The 23724-nt window shown below is 36.6% G+C and overlaps 2 protein-coding genes across 3 annotated transcripts in view; both read right to left on the reverse strand.

Annotated features, from left to right (window-relative positions):
• Positions 1-8827, reverse strand: part of atp2a2a (ATPase sarcoplasmic/endoplasmic reticulum Ca2+ transporting 2a) — a 43654-nt gene extending 34827 nt beyond the window's left edge. Inside the window, exons 1-6 of one of the 2 annotated variants that reach the window (XM_016455696.1) lie at positions 8716-8827; positions 8457-8607; positions 6496-6513; positions 6327-6409; positions 4355-4459; positions 4045-4183 (exon numbers count right to left, since the gene is read on the reverse strand). In XM_016455696.1, coding sequence (XP_016311182.1) covers positions 4045-4183; positions 4355-4459; positions 6327-6409; positions 6496-6513; positions 8457-8574 — 463 coding nt within the window. In that variant the 5' untranslated portion in view covers positions 8575-8607; positions 8716-8827. Of the gene's footprint in view, positions 1-4044; positions 4184-4354; positions 4460-6326; positions 6410-6495; positions 6514-8456; positions 8612-8715 lie in introns of both variants that reach the window. The other variant, XM_016455697.1, reaches the window with a different exon arrangement.
• A 3908-nt stretch (positions 8828-12735) lies between these two features.
• Positions 12736-23724, reverse strand: part of LOC107665012 (intraflagellar transport 81 homolog) — an 18280-nt gene continuing 7291 nt past the window's right edge. Inside the window, exons 11-18 of the mRNA XM_016455737.1 lie at positions 19358-19507; positions 17214-17342; positions 16405-16494; positions 16165-16251; positions 15408-15479; positions 15236-15321; positions 13650-13695; positions 12736-13072 (exon numbers count right to left, since the gene is read on the reverse strand). Coding sequence (XP_016311223.1) covers positions 12890-13072; positions 13650-13695; positions 15236-15321; positions 15408-15479; positions 16165-16251; positions 16405-16494; positions 17214-17342; positions 19358-19507 — 843 coding nt within the window. The 3' untranslated portion in view covers positions 12736-12889. The remainder of the gene's footprint in view (positions 13073-13649; positions 13696-15235; positions 15322-15407; positions 15480-16164; positions 16252-16404; positions 16495-17213; positions 17343-19357; positions 19508-23724) is intronic.

A 23724-nucleotide genomic window follows, 5' to 3' on the forward strand; every position in this document is an offset into this window, starting at 1 on the left:
TACAAAAGCACAAAGATTTGTTTTTATTGTGAATGTACACAAATAAAGGCAAACCTTTTACAATTCCGATTATCTTTATGACTAAAAGGGGTAGTTGCTTCCACTGTTAGAAGGAAAAAATTCAAATGATTGCGCCGGCGCCACATGCGCGAGCACAGTTAAGCATTGCTACCTTGACAATGCAGCCTGCTCATTATCATAATAAAATACAGTCAGTCAAACATATGGAAAAAACACACTGCTCAGTTTAAATATGTAGTAAAATCTGTGCTGTTAAGCGTTATCACCGTACCGTCGTGAATGATGTTATGCAAACCATTTTGTTTTACATGGATATTGGAACACGAGTGAAGTAGGCTACATAATAAATAATATTTTGGCATTCAAATACATCGCGAATACGGAATACATTCTCATTCAGCAAGTCTGCGATTTTGGTTTCATTCAGATATGTTTTATGTAGTATAGTTTCCGACAACCGACACTCCTTAACCGATTATTAACCGTTAACCGACAAGATTATTTTAAATTAGAATTATTTTGTGTCAAATGAGAGATGCAACGTTGGTTTCAGTTTCATTTTAGCCTAAATAAATTCGTTTTGGCTTGTCGTTTAGCTATAGCGTCTTATATTTTTAATTATTGTTCTTTTCTAAATACGGTTAACCGGTTAAAATGAACATCCCTAATAGTTTCACAAAGCTAAAGTCAAACCATTATGTTTTTGCTTCAAATTTCGAAATTATACAATCTAATTTAGATTAAAAACTGTTAAAGTTGCATGTATGCAGCATCTTGTTTGGATCGTGGTTAAAACGCAGTGGTTGCCCCTAATTATGAATGCAAAGAGCACAGGCAAAGCCTTAGTTTGTTTAAATGAAGAGAATTCTTTCATTTGTGTTATTTATTTGATTTGCGGTTTGCTTTAAAATTTCAGTGTAGTTTTGTTATTCGACATTTCAATTTCACAAAGAAATGTACAGCATTTTGTCCAAGGAATAATAAAAGGACACCTTTTCATTTATGATTTTTCTTAAATCTCATTTTGTAAAAGAAAAAAATCATGAGAAAATTGTACTTTGAAATCAGTATCGTGAACTGTATCGCATTGTGAGTTGAGTGAACTGTTACATCCCTATAAATAAATCATACATAATGTAAAATGTAAAAAATAAAATGATAAAATATAAAAATAAATAAATGCAGTAATAAACAAAACTATAAATACAGTGAAAAATAAATAAATCTATCTATTTGGGGGAAAATGTTATAAAATATAACAGCCAAAAAAAAATTTACTTTAGAAGTACACAATAGCATGTGGATGGCCTTAAAGCTATAAAGACATGAAGTAAAAAAAAAAAACAAATACATTTCTCAAAAGTCAAATTTTGATTTCTTAGAGTAATAAAGGAGATTCTTGCAAGGCTAATGAAATTGCTGTGTTTATCATTAAAAACCACTGCATTTAAAATGCCCAAATACCATATCCTTACATCAGGCATTCCTCAAAGATTACACTTGAGGTTGTCTAATACACCAAAGCACCTTGGTTTGGAATATCAAAGAGCGTTGTAAAAGTTATGCTAATTAAAGCATCAGATGTGTGCTGAGAGGACTGTGAGGTGGCACACATGCTGAGCTCGGCCCTGCGCAGAACTGATAAGTTGTCAGGGTGCCGTTGGCAGCATTTGTAATTCTGTTCACGACTAAACTGGTTACAGTCCCAGAGTCCTCTGCAGCGGGTGTGCCGAGCCGAGGCTCGGACTGCGTCATGCTCACAACCCACAGCAGGAGCAGAGACAGAGATTCAGAGACAGAGAAAGACCACAGCACTTTAAACGATGGGCGCAGATGTCACACTATGAAATGCTTTCCAGATTCAGCCAAAAAGCTCCAGGTGACCCACTCTTCCTAAATTAAATAGCATCCAGTGTCGGTCAGGTAAATGTCATCACATCCCTATCTGCAAGAATGTAATGCAAGAGACATTGTGCAAAATTGCAGGACTACTAAACAAATGCATTAGTGGACAATTTACCCACGTTCAGTCCTAAGCACTAACCCCAAAACAGCACTATTCCACAAATGACCTCTTCAAGGTGACATTGCAGTCTGTCTGGATCATATCTGACGTCACAGGCTGCAATTCTGTGGCTCGCTGCAGAAGGGGTGGGCGGTGGTTCTGGGGCCGACACCTGTCATCTGCACCATTGTCAATGTGAGTTATAATTAAACCATTCCATAATTTGAACAGCCTATCAGTGCTAAATATAACATCTACCACTATGCACAAAACATAAAGCACTGGTTCTACTGCAAAGAGTTAAAGGTTAAAACATTCGGTCAGTTCTTTCATGTATCAAATGACCACATCCATCCCAAAAAGATGATCCCATGAAGATGCTTTCACGCTTTAACATCACAGGCTCCGTCTTCAAAAACACTTAATGCTAGAAGCCAGGGGCCTCATCTATAAAACATGCATATGTTTAGATTTGATCCTAAATCTGAGCATGAAAAAAACTGAGGGTCATAAAGGCAGGACTGCATGACTTTAAAAAAAAAAAATAAAACCAAAAGTGCGATATGACTTAGTGCTATGATAAATCGCGAAGGCTGTATTTTCATTAAATTTGTAATGAGAAGCGATTATAAACCGAATTTAAAATCGGCATGAAACAAAAGTTGCGTTTGTCTTTTCTTCTTTGCGACATATGAAAACTTCTCCAATGAGAAAAAAAAACGTAGGGCGGGATTTAATTTGGATTTAATTCCATTGGGAATTGATTGGATGGTTGTTGTTTGCTATTGCTGCAATCTCATGTGAGTGACAGGTTGACCCACTCTTGCACCGAGACATACGTCATCAGGGAAGAGATGTTGTTGCATGAGGGAGGGAAGTTTTTTTTGATTAAAGATTATGAGAGCACATGAATAAAAAAAAAAAAAGATGTGCACAGATAAATCATTTACAATAAACACTGCAATATCCCACAAAAATAAGAATGGTCAATTCTGATTTCATTGTGACTTTAAGCTTGATGGTTTAATGTTTGGAAATAAAGGAATTAAGACAGCCATAGTCATCAGTACTGTAATTTTACAGTACTGTAAAATTAATTAGTTTTCTTAAATACTGCTTTTTTTATTTTACAGTGAAATATTATAATAGTAATATTTCTTATGTTTAATATTTTTATTTACCACCACCACTACAACTACCATTACTACTACTACTATTATTAATATTGTTGCTGTTATTATTATTTTATAGTCATATAGATATATAATTACAACATTTAAATTATGCAGCCCTACAAACAAGCACAATGAACCTGGAGCTTTTTTACAATTTTTATTTATTTATTTTTTTTCAATATGCATGCTAACTTTTTTCTGATTATTTTGTAATACGTCACACTTTTGGAGCACGGAGGAATAAGAACTTTGATCAGATAATAATGTGGATTTAAACATAAGCGAAGGAATCTTTAATTAAATGATGATTTTTAAATCATTTGAGAACCATAAAGCGAGAGGCTTTTAGGAATGTGCATTGTCTGCAGGAACATTTGGGAAATTATCATTTTTTAATATCACATTTAAGATCGTTCTCTACAAGTCTTTATTAATGAAGTTCTAAAAAAATTATAAAACAGCAATTCTTCACATACAACATGAATTATTTGCAAGAGCTCAGAGAAATTTGAAAGCCATCTCCAAATGAATATAAAGCAAAACTATGAGAAGCAAACCAAAAGAGCCAACAATGGATATAGCTATGCTTCTAGGTAGAGCATGAGAACGGACTAACGTGATAAGGACTGACGCACACAGTCCATTGAGAATCAACAGGTGCAACCAAAAATACCTATGCTCCTATAGCGGAGCCGTACGGGGTCCATACAGGGACAGGGAGAGCTGAGAAGTTGTAATTAACAACCCATAAGTGCAGTGACCACACTAATAACTGCATTCAGAGAAAAAAACAGTGAGTGACGCTGTGATTTCAGTCTTAAATTATATAAAGGCAGCACTTACCAGCGACCTCCACAATGTCTCCAGGCACAATTTCTTTGGCTTTGATCCTCTGGACGGTCTTCCTGTCCTGACGGTACACCTTGCCCATCTCTGGCTCGTACTCCTTAAGGGCTTCAATGGCATTTTCTGCATTACGTTCCTGAGATGGAGAGAAGCCAATGTGAAAAAAAGTAGATTGGGATAGGACTTTCTGTTAGACAGATGTGAGAAACCTGTTTGATAACAGTCATTATTTTCCCCAATTGTGCAGACATTACACAATTCCCCTGTAATTATTCAAAATTCATAACTCTTTTCATGCTCTACTGACCTGCCAAACACCTACGATGGCGTTAGCTATAAGAATCAGTAAGATTACAAAAGGCTCCACGAAGGCAGTGATTGTTTCCTCTCCCTCCTCGAACCAGGCTAATACCTGCAATAAAAAAAAATAAAGTCAAGTCACGACATATCCCGTTAGATCTAATCAAGCATTTCACATTCAAAACACCCTGTGGATATTTCAAGACCAGTAGATCAAGATTCTAGACGAGACACGCCAGTGACATTTGCCTTCTCATAACGGATTCAACACAGCCCGTTTACAAATGAGATTCTGTTTGGATTGCATAATCTGCATGATTTTAAACAAAAAGTTTAAACACAGGAAAAAACCGTGAACAAGCGGCATGACGAAAGCCAAACGCAGCAGTATGTTTTAATGGCTGGAAATAAAACTTCTACAGCTCACTGCAGCCACAGCACGCCATCTGTTATTTCCCTCATTTAGATGCATTATTACATATGAACTCCTCCTAAAATAAGAAGCAGCAACATTATTTACTTTCCATCACATCATTAAGCATAGACTTTCTTATCAACTTAGAGAACAGTTTTGCTTTGCACCTTTAAAAATGGAGTTGCATGATCAGACACAAAGTCCTTAGATGCACTGCTTGAAGGTCATATGCAGAGATTGAAGCCCTCCAATCAACATCTGGGTGGAGTTCTCACGAGACAGTGGAGTTACTGGTCTGTCTGTGGTAATGAGAAGCCTGCAACTGAAGGTCAGAGGCCCAATTTGGCCTGCAGAGATGCTCTCTTACACAGCCAACTACGAGACAGCTGTCAAACCACAGACTCCAACACCTCAGTATCTCTCCACTGGGCGATGCTGGCATACCTCTCCTTCCACCCAAACCAGCCAGTTCAATCTCATCAGCTATGTAGATGCATTGTAACTAATGATTTTGGACAGCCAAAGCATAAAGATCCTTTTTTTTTTTTAATCTATAATATATGTATATGTACATACACACACATTTTATCATATATATTGTGAATAGAAATAAAAAAAGCTCCTTAATTATACATGCTTTAATTTATAGCAATTCAACATAATTCAAATTAAATATTGAATATAAAAGCTTTATTCTATTTCATTTTAACTTTCTTAATATTTCATTTACAGTAAATTCTAATAGTAATTTTAAATAATTTGATGAAATATAGAAGACATTAAATTAAATATTAAATATTTAATTTAAATATGTTAAATATGTTAGACAAATTAATATGTTAATTTAATTATATATTATTTAAATTAATACATAATTGATTTTACAATTGATTTAACATTTAATTTAATATCTTCTATCTTTCATATAGGATATTAATTACTATACAGACAAAAGTATAGTTCATAAATTAACCCATGTGTCATTTGTACCAACAACCTGTACTTGCTAGGCTAAACCACCACTAAACTAAGCACTGATCCCATACATAAATATGATTGACAGCCTAAATACACAACCCTTTCAAGTCTCCAAGCACACAGCCATGTGTCTTTACATTCGGTGGTAAACTATCTAGGCTAATTAATCAAGAGGTCCTTAAACCACGGCTGTAAAACAGCAGTGTACTACGAAGACATCTTGTTTGGCAGCTAGTGACAGACACTCAATCTCACTGAATGCTGTTGTCACCATTCCTAAGGAGTTCCGCTTCCTCAGCTGTTTAGCCCTTCTGATCCGCGAGTAACCCAAGACGAAGCGTGCAAGACTCGAGGAGCTAACAAGACATCTTCACTTTCACAGCCCTTCCGGATAGCAGTCGGTGTTTATTTCAGAGCATGTATCGCTGTGGTTTGTTTCTAGCGTAAAGCAATTAACACCCGACATAAATCTGTGCTGAATCATGTCTGAGAAATGGCTGTACTGACCTTATTCGCACTCAAGGAATATTGCACAATAACAATAACTGCAGAAACCTGCCAGAACATGTTACCAAAATGTACTTACAAAAGATATACAAGCTGCCAGAAGAAGAATCCGCACCAGTAAATCTTCAAACTGCTCAAAGACAAGTTCCCATATAGATTTTCCTGTCAAACATCAAAAATTAAATCTATCAGAATCACATGAGGAGTACAATGACAACATGATGTTATAGTTTAAAATATAATATTACCTTCCTCAGCAGGCAACTCTGTGTGGTTTATTGAAGGATATGAAAAAGACAAAGTATAATGTTACAAAAATACACCGTGAATACATTCCCAAGCAGAAATTGATTTGACAAATTGACATTGACAAACACAATATTCCATTACATCAAGACCTGTGACCTTGTAAGAAACACAAAGATTAAATATGTCTTGGCTTAAAATAAAACAATGCATAATGTTACTCTCTAGACGCCATATAATATTTCAGCAGAGATTTTAAGCAGTATGTCCAAGCACCACCCACTCTGAGAGGAAAACTAAAAATGTGAATGAATATTTGGTTTTGATCCAAATTAGTGGATATTTGGCCCCTCTTTGAGTACATGCTGTGAAACATTTACAAGCTGTTTCTGAGCCGGGTGCTGACAGGAATGTTTTCATCTTATCTTCATGAAAACATGATGCTGTATAACTGATGAAAGAGGAAGACTGGAGACCAGCCTTAGCTATGCTCGCTTTGATTGTCCAACGACATAATAAAGTGGAAGGGTTTCAAGTATCTCTTTCAGCTTATTTCTGGCCTGTGTGTGCCTGTCTTCCACCTTGTCAAAGTCTAATGAAAATGTGTATGGCAAGCTGTTTTAACATTTCTCCCTTAAAACTAAGTAACATCCATTTTTATGGTTTCAGCACTTACTAATCCAACTGTGAGTAGCATCATAGGCAGAGCATGTGTAAGGTTTGCGAAGGCTTAGCCTTCCCCTGACCACGGGAACTTGGAGCAAAAAGGCCACTAAATTGGACAAAAATGCCCCTGCACAAATAAATTAAATCTATTACGTCTGTTGCTAACAAAGTGAAAATGAATGGAAAGTGTCAATTTCGAAATTAAATTAAGATCTGCTTATGTTGCACTGTTTTTCGTTTTAAGCGTTTTTACAGTGTTGCGCATTATAACCAATCACACACAATTCTGTTGAGCTTAGGAATGCAATGGCCAATCAGAGGCGCTCAGATGAGTCATCGCTGAAACTGCAGTTTTATTGAAAAATAATTTATTAGCCTACATGACATCCATACCTGGTTCTTGCATAAAAAGATGGGGTTATGATATTTGTAGTTAATAACAGATTAGGCTGCTTTAAGCCTTACCCTGGAGATGGTTCACCCTCCGCCTATGACAAGCATTTTTCAGTTTCACTAGAAACTAATCATTAGAGTGGTTACTAGTGAAATAGTCACTAATCTGTATTCAGTTAGTCAGTCATACATATTCTTTGGCAGTAAAGACAAGTAACAATTCCATAGTTATTGGGAACTATTTTTACATTTTTGCCATTAATTTCTATGGGAATCTGTGGTTCCGACTAGTTTGTAGTCCAGATGTTGCTGGAACCTATTCTAGTTTTACTAGTAGCTATTCATTAGGTACTAATACTTTTTTTCTATCCCAGTTGTTGCTTCTACACATATTCAAGCTTTACTAGTACTTATTTATTAGATTGTAGTATCTAATAAATCCCAGTTGTTACTGGCATCATTTCTATAGTTTATCTCACTAGCTGCAATTGCTACTTTGCTTGTCAATGACTAGTCAGAATGACAACTATTAACTATCTTTACCAATAAACTTAAAAACACAAAGTAACAGCTGAAAATGTGTCTATTAATTTAGGAAAACTGAAAGCAAAATAGTCAAAGTAACCAAAAATTAGGAATAGTACCTGTACAGAAGTGAGAAATATACTAGTCACTACTAGATTGTTTACTAGTAATTTAAATAAGTACTAGAAGCTTAAACCCGATACTAGATTGATTTACAAAAATAAATGTTACTACGGCTTGCCATAAAAACATGTTTGATGACGTCAGCTGTTTCGAACGCTCCAGCCGGCTGATTGCAACAAATGTAACAATTTCATATCAACTTCAAAGCATCTGTCGAGCGTCGCTGGCCGTGAAGAACACAAAGTATCAGACGTACCGTTGGAACCCCATTTCTCTCTCTGCCGTTTCACCTGGTCTAAAGTCAGTCCCGTGCTCTCGTTGACGCTCAAATAACTATAAACTTCTTCCACACTCTTGGTGTGAGCGTTCTCCATGGTTAGATGGGAAGAGAATCCCGCTCAAGAAATCTGCCTTGGTCAAAAAAATAAAAAATAGATACGAATATGCCTATGAGTGTCACATGCATTGACATCCAATGAAGAACATATGTAGAAAGTTGAGACGGACAAATGCACCTTCCAGGAGTCTTATCCAAACACAGGAGTTCTTGTATCTTCTTCTTGTTCCCCAAAGAACTGGGAGTCAGTGGAAGCCAAAAGAAAATATCCTTGCTTAGTACATCACATTCACCCCTTAGTCTTTCGGCACTGTCATTAAAAATATCACAGATTTTTTTTATGCATTATTCAGAAATTTAAATGTATTTTTGCATTTATATGACAATGTTACTCAAATGTGTGAATTTTTTTAAACCTTGAAAATAATGATTAATGTTCACTCGCATGTATTCAACTAAAGCATTATAGTAATTTTTTTTTTTAATTATAAGTAGAAAACGGTATACAAATGAAATCAGAGTGAATACAAATATTAAATTTTTATATCTTGTTGCCAAATAAGTACAGCCCCATTGACTCCCTCTGCCAATGCATTGATGAAATTAACAGCATGTGCCAAAACGTTCTTCAGTTAAACAAGGAAAAACTGAAGTCATTGCATTTGGAAACAAAGATGAAGTTCTCAATGTGAATGCATACCTTGACTCTAGGGGTCTAACAACTAAAAATCAGACCTTAGTTTCAGTAGTCATGTCAAAGCAGTAACTAAATCAGCATACTATCATCTAAAAAACATTGTTTCCAGTCAAGACTTGGAGAAACTTGTTCATGCCTTTATCACCAGCAGGGTGGACTATTGTAATGGTCTCCTCACTGGCCTTCACAAGAAGACCATTAGACTGGGAGCGGCGTTTACTCTTGTTTGATCGCAGGAGACTCACTACTGCCTCTCTGCCGCATGTGGAGGACGCTGATTGGGCAGTGCGTGTGCAGGGAGGCCACCGACATCCAATCATTCGTCTTGGCCTCGAGCGGCACTGACGAAGATTGAGCAGCCGTTTGCTAATTGGTATAACAGACTGTCACTCAATGCAGCTGATATAACTTTTGCCCCGCCTCTTCAATCTTCAACGCAGTTAGACGCTTGGACCCACAGGTAAACGGTGTTCTTGGAAAGCTGTCTGCACGTGTATTTATGCGAAATGACTGTAGTATATATATATATTAGCATAAGTTTAAGCTTTTACTGAACGTTTGAAAATATAGCCTATATCTTTTATATATCATTTATATCATATTTTTTTTATATTTTATATTATATATATATATATATATATATATATATTTAATATATGAACATAACATATTTTTCTTAAATATTATACATGCATGTGTGTGTGTCTTTATATATACATCATAATAAATATACACAGTACACACACATATATTATATACACAAAAACTTTTATTTTGATTAATCGCGATTAATCATTACCCGGCACTATTTATTACGACATTTATTTATGCATCCCATGTTTTCTAATATACATTCCCCTCTCTCTAGTTATCTACAAGACAAGTCTGCTTCACCTCCAGCCCAGACAGATGACCATCTACCTCCCTGAGGTGAGGAAGATCTCAGTGGAATACATTAACTTACCTATGTTTAGTCCTAATGTCTTCAGTGAGGATGAGGATGACCTGCCTGTCACAGGAGCATCAGGAATCACTGATGATAATCCACCTTGCACTGTCAACATACCCATTGCCCCCATACACAGCCCCGCGCAAGCCATGTCCCCAACCCAGAGCATCGGCCTTGTCCAATCCCTACTAGCCAATCAAAACGTCCAGTTGGATGTGTTGTCTAATCCAACATTGACTGTGGCACCACCTGGGGTGTCTGACCAAGGACAGCAGGACACTGTGCTCACTGCGCAGTACACATAACTCTGTTATAAATCACTCAATGACCTAGGACCTAAATACATTGCAGATATGCTCACTGAATATAAACCTAACAGACCACTCAGATCATTAGGATCGAGTCAGTTAGAAATACCAAGGGTTCGCAAAACAAGGGGAATCCGCTTTTAGCTATTATGCTGCCCGCAGTTGGAATCATCTTCCAGAAGAGATCAGATGTGCTAAAACAGTCACATTTAAATGCAGACTCAAAACTCATCTGTTTAGCTGTGCATTTATTGAATGAGCACTGTGCGATGTCCATCCAGACTCAAAACTCATCTGTTTAGCTGTGCATTTACTGAATGAGCACTGTGCTACGTCCGAACTGATTGTACTGTATTTTATGTATAATCGTTTTCTATTCTTAACTGTTTTAATTGATTTAAAATCAAATTTTAAATAAGTTTTTTTAATTCCTTGTTTATATTGTTGTGATGATGATTATTTTTTTTATGATTATTTATATTTAATTCCTTTTATGTAAAGCACTTTGAATTACCATTGTGTATGAAATGTGCTATATAAATAAACTTGCCTTGCCTTTTAAGAACTTCTCATTTATTTTAAACTAATTTTTAAAAGATATATTCTTTTTTATCACCTATTACATACTTTTGGAATGTAAAACTAATAAAACTTTAGCAATTCTATTCTAATTGTTAATAAAAGAAAATCTAATTGTGAATATGATGAGACCATTTTGAATGAGACTGACTCAGTATTAAATCATTTAAGCTGCCAGATGTCCATTATACTGCAGACACACTGCTACATAACAGTACGCCAGGATGCAGTGCTTACACCCACTCAGGGGGACCTATGCATATTATTATATTATTAATATATGAATAAATGAATGAATTACCACCCTGGAGCTCTAGCATATCCATTTTTATAGAAAGGATCCATTTATATGTGCTTATGGGTATGCTGTGGTGATATTGATTCTCATTCAAACATTCTGGATGAATGGATGCACCAGGCAGAGAAAGAAAGAGAACAAGTTCTACTGGATTAATAAAAGCATCACCAGAATGGAACCTGTAGCTGCAGGATCAATATACAGGATCTGAACTGCTAAATATTCCACATTAGAATGTTAAAAATAAATACAATATCTACATAACTGTATAAATCTTTAATTTACAAGGTGTATGACTTTGATACATTTTGTATAACTTTCAAAAAAATACAGAGGTGAAGTTGCCTAGCAGTCTTCTCACTTGTCCATACAGTGCAAAAAGAAAGAAGAAGAAAATGAACATTTAGTAAATAAGCTACTCACGCATGATGATTGGACAAGTCAGTCTGTTTACTACTGTAGCACTACCCTGACAGAGCAACAAAAGGAGATCCAACTGAATTCCTAAATTGGACAGCTCTTCTGCCCAAGGTCATGGCTGTTGTTTCCCAAAATAACCTGGAGCGCAGACGCATCCAAAGTGTAGCACTTTGTGGGGCATTATCTTTGGACACATAGACTGGAGCTCTGTTCTTAAAGATGTGTCAAACCCGAGACTAGGGACTTGTTGGATGTTAGTAGACAACCCTTAGGATTCTTTGACTGAAGTTCTTTCACTTCAGAATGCATTTATATGCACTAATATACGGTTTTAAAGGAACAGTTCACCCACAAATGAAAATTTGCTTAAAATGTACTCACCCATCCAAGATCTTGATGAGTTTTTCAGAACAGATTCTGAGAAATGTATCTGCAGTGAATGGGTGCCGACAGAACGAGAGTCCAAAAAGCTGATAAAAACATCACAATAATCCACACGACTCCATTAACTTCTTGTGAAGCAACATTAAGACGTTTTTAACTTAAACTTTAACCGTTGTTTCTGATTAAAATACTGGTCCTTTATCGATAATATTGCTTTTTCCAGTGAAAAAGTAATCTTGTCTGAATCTGGAGAGAAATATGAACAGATAAAGGACTGTTTACATGCTAAAAATGGTCCAAAACAGTTTTAAACAAACATGTTGATGGATTTTGATGTGAGAGGACAACAGGTGGTGAACTTTTTCACTGAAGGAAGTGTTATTATGGACTTGTATTTTGTCCAGTTGTGGATCATTGTGATCTTTTTATCAGCTGATTGGATTCTCATTCTGATGGTACACATTCACTGCAGAGTATCCATTGGTGAGCAAGAGATGTAATGCTAATATTCTCCAAATCTGTTCAGATAAAGAAGAACTCATCTACATCTTGGATGGCCTGAGGGTAAGTAATTTTTTAGCAAATTTTTATTTTTGGGTGAACTATTCCTTATTATACAAATTAACACACAACTTTACATATTTAATAATGTATACAGTTATTTATATAATTCATATAATAATGACCAGAAAAACAACTTTTACAAGGGAAATGGCATCACAGAACAAGCATATCCTTGCCAACATCCTGGATGACGTGCCCAATAGGGGCCTGGCTCTGAGCCTTGAGGTAGCACTGCTTCTTGCACTCCAACAGAGTCTCCAGGTCCTTCCACATCTTCATCTGTCTCATATTGGGCTCCTGGTTCTCTCGCACCTGCTTCACCTGCTGACGGAGACCCTGCAAGCCCACAGAGACACAATGTTCATCGGCTTTGAAAAACACACCTAGTGCTACATGTTCCAATGCTAATTGGAGATAAAAACAATTATTTACATATGTTCAAAGCATGGCTGGTGCAAAAAAACTGACCCATGATACCTGATCTGAATTTCAAATTCTTGCTGAGCCATTCAATTTATTGTATCCATATGCTGGCAGTCAATCTTGCCATAATTCTTGGATTCAGAAAGCTTGTAAAGTAGCAGCAGTAAACAGTTAAAGGGCAGGACAGGCAGTTATGGGAGAGTTTGGCATGTCGTCGTCTCTCCTTCCACTGTGCTGAGAGGGTGGTCCACTGGATGTACAGTACATCAGGGCAATGATAACACATGCTTTGTTCTAACACTGGCACGATGTGGCATGATACTGATCGCATGCTCCACACGATTTGGCAGAAATATCGGAGGCCAGGCCCCCCGCTCTTAACTAACACCAAGTTGACCCCGACAGATGAGATAAAGACAAGTAAATGACCTGATGGAACTAAGTCATGAGTCAAAGAGGTTTGACAGATGGTCAAAGACAGTCTCCTCACCTTGCCCAAGGACTCCTGTTCCGCAGTGTTCGCGATGTACTTCTCTCTGTAAGAGAAGGATATACAGTGATTCCTTAAAGGAATACTTGTTTTAGTTTATATATTCTTTCTCATGTTTTTCCAAACCTGTTTCAATTTTTTATGTCCAAGCTGCTCTTTTGCATTCACTAAAACCATACAGTGGCTACTTTTCATACAGTAAAGCCATATAGTCAAGCTCTAAAAAAAAGTTATAATAAACATAAAAGTACCATAAAAAGTCCACATGCCTTGTGCACTATTTCTCAAGTCTTTCAAAGCCTTATTGAATGTGCATATGCGAATGATATTTATAGCAGGAAGTTAAATCAATCAGTGAATAACAACTTATTATTAGTCTGTTCCTCACACAAAACTATTGTATGATTTCTAAAGAGGTGGAATATAGTGCATGAGTCATATTGACAACTTTAATCATTCTTTATTTGTACTTTTTGGAGAGTAGTGGCCCCTGTTCATTATATGCTTTCAGCAGTGGGCAGCCATTTATGCTGCGGCGCCCGGGGAGCAGTCGGGGGTTCGGTGCCTTGCTCAAGGGCACCTCAGTCGTGGTATTGAAGGTGGAAGAGAGCCAGCTGTTTTTCAAACATTTGTCTATGATGCATTTTTGCTATTCTCAATTCAGAAGTGAGATCGCGCCCACGCGGATGAGCTTCAGCACGCGCAACATGAAAGCCCTGAAGAACTAAACATTCAAACATCTGCTTACACTTTAGTCCTGTGGCTGTTTTATTAAGCTAATTTTATTTTTTTATTTCGATTTTGGCTTCTAAGGATTATACAAAAGAAGACATGAGGTAAAGTGACCCCTTTAAGTTTCAGTTATAGCTAGTTACATAGCTTATTTTTTATGTATTAAAAAAAAAAGCTATTTTACAAGCTATTTTATAAATGTCTGTTAACATTTAATTCATTTAATTTAACGTAAATTTTTTCTTTTTTCTTTTACATTTTTAGTTTTAGTTTACTACACTGGTTTGGATGACTTTAGGGTGAATAAATAACAGCATTCATTCATCCATTTTTTGGGTGAACTATATCCATTTAAATGTCACATTTAGTTATTTTCTATTGAACAGTTACCCAAATAAACTTTTATTGCATTGCTTGGAAGAAAAACAGATCTAATCTGACAATGGTAAAAGAACTTATGACTTATGATTATAGCAGTTCTCCAATTCCTGAGTCGCTATTACTTAGGATAGAACCTGCAACCTTTGTGTTAACAGCTTAAATCCTAAACCACAAGGCTATCGCCGGCCTCCACATTTAGCAGAAATTCTGCTAAACTTTTCGAATGTGTAGGCTGCATGGATCAGGAATGGGTGAATAGATACTTGAAGCATAACTGAAACAAAAGACATGACAAAAACAACCATTCTGAGCAGTAGGCAGGCAGGCGTGCTGAGAGCTGCCAGCTCAAAAGAGTCTCTCAGGAATCATTTGTTTGTCAGTTATGAAGCATGAATTAATGTGTTGTGTACACGTCTGTCTTTTCACTGGAGCTTTTAGGTTTATCTATAGCAGATATATCTTCAGTTTCTTACCTGAGAGCCGTCCTCCGCACCTGTAAGTCCATTGACTGATTGATCTTACTCTGATCTGCTGCCCTCTCCATTTGACTCTCAATAATCTGTGAAAGAGAGTTCGGGGAGGAGAGAGTGAAAGAAAACCACAGGACTAGAAATCTCTGATGTCTAAGAGGAAGATGGTTTTTACCTCTCTCATGCAGTTAATGTGATGATATCGGCTTTCTTCCTGTGCCGTCTCTTCCCTGAGCATCCTCACTTCCTGTATAACATCAGGACATTAAATCACTGCCTGCTCTTGTATATTCAATATTATTTCATAAGATGCTAAAACAGTCAAGTTGAGACCAAGGTTGGCTGTCTTTGAATTTGAGTTAGAATTTGAACATCCACAGAATGCTAAAATTGAATCTGAACTGGACTAAAAGGAAGAATAATTGAGGTTCAAATAAATTCAACAAATTTTATTTCTGAGTTATAAGCCTGCTTAATGTTGTTTGGATATCCATATACAAAAATCAGAAAGGACTATACATTTAATTTTTCCAATATATATATATATATATATATGTGTGTGTGTGTGTGTGTGTTTGTTTGTTATTTATTTATTCATAATGTAATATTATTTATTAATTAAATATAATTTTATGCTTTAATATTGTTTGGCTCCATTTTTAAAACATGAAAAAAATTCTCATTTTAATTTTGATTAAAAAAACAACATTCTGGGAAAAGAAGAGCTGTTCCCCATAGTGTATAAAATTCAAGTTATTTTATTACATACAATGAAATTATGTAAGTTTATAGATAATTAAATTTACATATATTTATAATATAATATATAACAATATAACAATATATTTTTATTTTATTTTATTTTTTTTTTATTTAAAGAAACTCTCAATTCAGTATCAATGTTACAAAACCCTGGTAGAGCCCCATAATACCTGTTCCAACTTGGACCTGTTGCTCTCCAGTCCTGCAGCACAGGTGTCATACTGAGCCTTCTTTTGCTCAAACTCTGGAGCGAGCTCCTGTTTTAACAAGCAAAACAAAAGAGAATGCAATTCTGACAGATCTGATATGCTGATTGGCTCTTCGTAGTTGATAGTGATTCTCAGTATGGAGGAGAGAAACAAATGGCTTTGTATCTTCAGTATCTTGCTTGACGCGAAACTGTCACTCACCGCGTGTTCCTGTCTCAAAGCTCTCAGGTCCTTTATCAGAGGAGACAGAGCAGACTTCTTCTCTGCTATCACCGAATTCAGCTTCTTTACCTGAAATAAAGTTAAAGAATAATGAGTTAAAGAAACTTATCCACAACAGAGTTTTAGTATTTTGTTAATATATGGTATTTTAATAAAAAAAGCATGTTTGGGAAATTGGTCACACTTTATTTTAAGGTCAAATTTTCACCATTAACAAACCATTAACTATGACTTTTTGCTCAATAAACACTTAATTTGCTGCTTATAAATAGTTAGTATGGTAGATGTTAAGTTTAGGTATTGGGTAGGATTAGGGATGTAGAATATAGTCAAGCAGAATATGTGCTTTATAAGTACTACTAAACAGCCAATATGTTAATAATAGGCATGCTAATAAGCAACTAGTTAATAGTGAGAATTGGTCCCTATACTAAAGTGTTACCGGTAAAATTACCATTATTATCTATCAAAAAGAGTTTAACACTTTATTAGCACATTCTTCTTTACAAGAATGGTGCTTTATAAACAACTGAACTTGCCCAAATCACTTCTACTGACATTCTGTTTATGTCTGATTATCTTGGGTGTCAATAGGGAGTTGTATCAGACAAACTGTGCACTCCTGTGGCAAAATAAACTCCTCTAGAAAGTTTATGACCTCATTAACGTTCCCCAGTCATATGCATATGGACAGTCTCCCAAAACACAGAATAGAACATTTGGAGAAAGCAACACATTTCAAGATCAGAGCTAGTGCATCATTCTCCAATCTGCCTGGCCCAGCTCACCATTTCAGACATATCGTCCAGTGTTCGTCCCTTCATCTCGTCCAGCTCGCTCTTGATAGCAGAGACTCTCTCCAGCTCTTCCTGAGTATCGCTGTAGCCCGAGATCCCCCGCTGAGCCTCCAGAGATTGCTGAGCACCAGAACACAAACAAAGCATAAACAGAACAAATGTTTATTCGCCTTGTCAATTTGATTAGATTACTTACTGAAATGCTTGATTATTTGCATACAGTAAACAATCAATGTTACTGAAAAACGGCGAGCTGCATAATTTCAGCCCACAAATCAAACAAGATCTGAACCATATCAGCCAACGTTTGTAGCGACAATCTTATAATGAAATCAAAATTGACCCTATTTACTTCCATAATAAATGTCCCTGGTCAATGTGCATGGTTCATCAGAACATGTTGTTCCAAAATAAAATCTTTTCATTATATTTCATCAAAATGTCATAATGGCCTCTGACTTTTCATGTCTGCTTTTGTGACTAAAATTACATTAACCGATGATATCACAGGCAGCCAATAGCAATACGATCACATCTAGATGGATAAAAACAAGTACCGTCTTACATTATATGCTAATGAATATTCTGATTATTGTATTAGAAAGTGATGATTGTATTTTGATATTCTAAAATATGAAATAACTGTGAATGTAGTTTTATCTATAACATAAATGTTGGATGTTACAGAAGCCTGTTTCTGCCACAGAATTAAAAAATAAAGGTAATTACTGAGTTTGTTTCTCACATTTCTGACTTTTTTTCCTGCAATTCTGTGTTTATATCTAAAAAAATCGTCCAAATTATGAGATATAAACCTATAATTCTTTATCCCGTGGTGGAAACAAGCTTCCATAGGATGTGTCTGCAGTGACAGTGTAATGTTCAAACACTTTCTGAAGGGTCATGTCTGTACAGACAGCCAGAACTCAAAGCCATAAATCGCAGTGCAAAGCACTTTATTTTCTTTGTACAGAAGGAACTTCACAGGTCAAGCTGAAACTAACGGCTATGGGTTTTATAATAGGACAAAAATGTGCTGAGCATTATTTCTGGGGAGATTACATGACTAATCACATTTAGACACTTCAGTACGGGTCAACTCAACTTAGCTTCATCTAGACATTTTGGACTAGTCAGGGAAAATGAAGAACTTTGCAAATATTATGGGTGTAGTGGTACAACCCTTTCACAATTCGATTTGTTTGGGCTCTGTGGTCAGTTTCAGTTTAGTTTGGTAAATACTTGGTATGTCACTATTGAAGGTGCACAGATTAGTAAATTACCAATACTGATAACTTTTTTTATCACTGTAATCAATGAATGTAATTCTACCTATATCATGTTAATCCTTCATTTCTATTGGGTACAAGACGTGAGGACATATTTTATAGGCTGATGCATTTGTAATGCTCTTGATAGAGATGCACTTTGCACATGACACGACATGTGGAACGAGTGCGTTGGCAGGGGTTTGACTGAGGCCCAGGCCGTTTGAGAAGATCAGGTGCCAAAAGGAGGGGTGGCCCAGGCTTGTGCAACCAACCACAAAATGGAATAGGAAAATTCCCCTACTCAAAAAATAACAGCATAGGACGCAGACAGGGAGCAAATGCCGGGATCATAAATAGCCCAAGCTCAGCCTTTCTGCGTCAAATGGGCTTTTAGCAAGTCAGAGACAGGGAGGGTTCAGAGGTGTGAAGTCATTTCCAGGAAGGTGCTGTAACTTCAGCATTAATGTAATTTGAATAGACAGGGACGGGTACAGGGAAGGTAGATTATGTACCAGTGCGTATAAGATATGATACGCTGATAGACAAGCTAAAACACCAGTGATGTTTGAAGAACAAAGGTGGCCGTTAAGCAGGGCACTATTTCAATTTCAATTCTTGAATTTGAATTAAATTTGAATTGGTGTAATAAACAGGACGCAGAATTGCAGTTTGGAATTGAATGTAAGGAGGTGGAATTAAAATAAATTGAAACGAAAGAAATACATTTGAGAATGAAGCAAGTTGTAAAGTATGGCTTGAAAAACACTTATTTGAAAGTTTCAAAAAACATTTGAACAAAATATCAACGTTAATAGACCTCGCGGACAGAGAGAACGACAGAATGATGGATAAATGTGTGTTTACCAGCTGCTGTTGTCCAGCTGTGTGTCGCTCTCTCAGGATCTCTTGAGTCCTCTGTAGAACACCATACTCCACCTTCAGCTCAGCGATCTCCTGGCGTTTCTTCTTATAAGTGCTGCTCTTGCCACGCATCTTGGCCACATATCGCTTAAACTAAAAAACAGGATAAAAACACAAAGAATCTTAAGACATGAAAAAAGTACAATAAAAACTGAAAAGAAAACCCAACAATAATAAAATGAAAAGGACAATAAAGTAAAAAGGGTCAATAAAAAAAAAAAAAGAAAATATCTAGGAAAAATTAAGTATGGGCATACTCATTTTTGCAAGTTTCATGCAAGTTTTCACTATTTGAATCTCCTTTTTGCCTTCACTAGTTAATTTTAAATGCTCCTGTGGTGTGAAAAATGACTTTTTAAAGACATGAGCACTCAAGTAGTTTCGCAATTAATCATAGATTAATTTTAGGTCATCAAATCCACATGCATAATAATTATTAAAAACGCGTGAAATGTGGTTTACAATTGTTTTATGTCAAGTCACCGTTATTTATATAGCCCTTTTTACAATGCAGATTGTGTCAAAGCAGCTTTACAGTATTAAACAGGGAAATAGTGTGTCAAAATAGTTTTCAATTCAATTCAAGTTTATTTGTATAGCGTTTTTCACGATGCAAATCACTGCAAAGCAGCTTTACAGAAAATTGAAGTTTCTACATTATAGTGTAGTGAAATAGTGTGCCGTTCTCCTCTGGCCAGACGAGACCAGCCGTTTCATTCTAGGTTGCAACAAAGTCAGATTGTGCAGAGGACTCATCTTGTATGTAGTATGTATGAAGTATAGCATGTCACACAGCAGGACATTACCAAAAAATATGTCTATTTCATGTCAACTACTCATTAAATATAAAAAAAAAACATAAAAACTTAATTAACAGTAAGTACTTAGAAATTATGGACAGTGAATACTTGTATGTAGACAATAACATGGACACTCAATAAGTGAAAAAGGAACTCCAATTCCATACAACAGAGTCAGTAGAATCTGCTGTGCAATGAGAAAATGTGACAGGATATTTCAGAAGGGATAAACAGATCACACACAATGAGCCCTGGTTGAGTGACTGTCTCACTAATGACTACAAACAAAGCAAAGCCACTGTCTCAAATAGGAAAATGGTACTGACATGCAAACACCACCTGCGCTGCATGTACATGTACAGGGTTAAGGGATGCAATGAGACAAAGTCAGGGGAACATTGTGGCCTTGGCTCCATCTCCGGTAAGGTAAGAGTCTTTAGGAGAAAACAGCTCTGAGGAATGAGTGGGTGTGAAGAAGGGGCAAACCAGGGTGCCGCTGGGACATCTCAGTGGATCTCAACAAAAGAAACCTGAGACCGCAGGCATGCAGCCAGAGGGACAAAAAACATCTTAATTTGGCAGCTCGTTCGCTCAGGCTATTCTTCTCTCAGTACTGCCAATGGCTATAAACGTTGAGGGGCACCGGAGAGCAAACTCAGAAATCACACAATGTGCCGTATGTCACTTGGGGCATGCAGAGATTGTGTGTGAGAGTTTATGTTTTGTGTATTTTGGGACAGCAAGGGCAGACAACGTTGGTGCGGTTTGGGAGGGGAGCATCAATAATGCCTCGCTGTGTTCTTGAGTTCCTTCACTGCAAACAATTGAAACAGTAACACATGAGCATTTGAATGCTTTCTTACTGGTTCAATTTATGTTAAGCTCAACAGACAACATACATAATATATGTATGTGTACTGTGTATATTTATTATGTATATATAAATACACACACATGCATTCATCGTTTTGTCACGATGTCTTATAAACTTTTGTCTGTTTGTGAGGTTGATGCTGTATGAATTGCCCTGTGAAGGGACAAATAAAGATTTACTACTACTACTACTACTAAAAACCACAAAATTTTGATTTTGATCTCATGCTGTTTAATCAAACAGTGGCTTTGAGTGTTGTATTAAGTGGCTGTGATGTGCTTTATCTGAGGTGGTTGAGCAGTGAGAGCAGCACTCAGAGGAGCAGAGAGGGACTGTCATTGTCCATCATTCACAGAGACAAACTCATTTCCTATATGCCTCTTGCTTTTGCACATTTTGGCAATAATATGATTCACATCATTTTTATAACCATAAAGCCAAGTTGTTGTTTTCACATGCTCAGCTGGGAAAGAAACTCAGCTTATTGTGATTGTGTATTTGTGCATTAAGCCGTATAATTAGAAAATGTGTGTGTGTGTGTGTGTTGTGTCAGTATGGAGGGGGGAGAGCTCTTCAGCAGAATTCAGGCCAGAGGAGACCAAGCCTTCACTGAGCGAGGTGGGTTATCTGTGCCACTGTGTTTCATAACACAGGAAATGTACAATGCAAATATAGATGTATGTTGCCACAAACACACACACACACACACACACATTTAGAACAACCTAAACTCTTTCTACTGCCACCAATTTTACATGGTCATAATGAGGTTTAAGAGTTATTTAGTTTGTCTCTCTCTCTCTCTCTCTCTCTCTCTCTCTCTATATATATATATATATATATATATACATACACTCTACTCCACTTTCCTGCAACACTGCAAAATCTGTAGCTTTAAAATTTGTCACACTGTGATGTATTGTTCTTCTATTGATCACGTCTGTAAGTAATGAAAGTAAACTCGTAGGTCAGAGTTCACCAAACTTGAACTTGTAATATTCATGTTTAGTGTACTCTGACCTAAGAGTTTACTTTCATTGTACTTTAAAGCCAAAAGCATACTTCTCATCCATGTTCCACTTCATCTCAACAATGCATCTTTGAGTGATTTGAGCATTTTAAAAGAACGAGCCGAAAACGTCCATCCATGCTCATTGTGAAAAGAGGTTTGTGTGCGCACCTGTGTGCGAGACTGAGTAGAACACGGATTTTTACTTTTTTTAAAGAAAAAGAGGGTTAAGTAGAAATTAATTTTTGTTGTAATTACCATAATACCACAAGTGCTGTCAACTGAGCTGAATTTGTATTGAACTGCCTCCAACTTATCTAACTTTGTTGCTTTCAAATATTGTAATAAAAAAATCATCTTCTGAATTCCTTTTAAAATGTTTGTTAACTCATAACTCATTTTATAAAATTAATTTTAGAAATCAGCAGAAAAAGTTAGAAATCACATTTAGAAATCCTAACCCTAAACCTAGGAACATGGAACTCTGTTCCCCCCTCCCCATTATCTGTGTTTAAGTTAATTTTGAGTGATAGCTGGGTCTCCCACTGCACCAAAAGCCATTCTTCCTTTCGGTTTCCCTCTACATTGTGCCACAAGTTGACCATACTTGGTTATTATCTATTTCAGAGGCTCAGACTTGCACTGTCTATAGACACACACTCTCTCTATAGTTTCAGCTATCCATCACTTGGCTGCTGCAGTTCACGGTTGGATGAGCCATGGACAGAAGTGCATGTTATCATGGAGAGGCTGATAAAATCGCAGGAAGTCCAGAATTGGGGGAGGGATGGTGGCTATTTTAGCCAGGGTGCCGCTCTATCTGCTCGGTCCTGCCAATATCTCTGCCCAAGGCCAGCCAGGGAATGGAACGTCTGCTTGTAAAAAAAAAAAATGCAGACAGACAGCAAAAAGTGAGGACAGGATAGTGCACAGGTCTCAGAAACAGACACAGGCCTGTTCATCACTGACAGTTACTCCTGGAAATCTCCTGGGAAAAAAACATTACAGCTCTGGCTCCGGGGCCAGTGTGAGAAAGTTCGAGCCAGATGACATCACTGTCACCTGCCCTTTTGGAGCAGTGCTGCATAAAGGGGTAATTCACTGCTGGCAAGATGGGCTTTTAATAAAAACTTGCCTGTCTATGCTATAGAAACCTGAAAAACTGTTTAAAATAGAATGCAATAAAAACATAACCAGAAAAAAAGAGGAAAAGGACAGTGGTGTTCTCTTTTGACAAAAACTTTTGATTTTGGTGCCATTCTTCTGTCCATCCAGATAAGAATAAACAAAATGCAGAAGTTTGATCTATAGTTTTAAAATAAAAGCCCTGGAGCTGTCAAAAATCTGCAAAATTCCACCTGATGGTGCAAAACGTACATCTGGCTGACTTTTCATGACAAATAAATGCTACAAATAACACAAAGTAGTACACATTGTTCATTTACATATACAACTGCCATTGAAACAATACAAAGCTGGTTGAAAATCTGCAAACTTTTCCTTTAAGTGTACGATGCCAACCCTGAAACAACATACAGAACTACCACATTTTGCTATAAGTTTGATTGCATCATATAATAATTGCTGTTAATAGTGTTCATCGTCTGTTTGATTACGTCTTTAATTG

This window comes from Sinocyclocheilus anshuiensis, unplaced genomic scaffold (genome assembly GCF_001515605.1).
Source record: "Sinocyclocheilus anshuiensis isolate Anshui unplaced genomic scaffold, SAMN03320099.WGS_v1.1 scaffold363, whole genome shotgun sequence".
NCBI classification, from domain to species: domain Eukaryota; kingdom Metazoa; phylum Chordata; class Actinopteri; order Cypriniformes; family Cyprinidae; genus Sinocyclocheilus; species Sinocyclocheilus anshuiensis.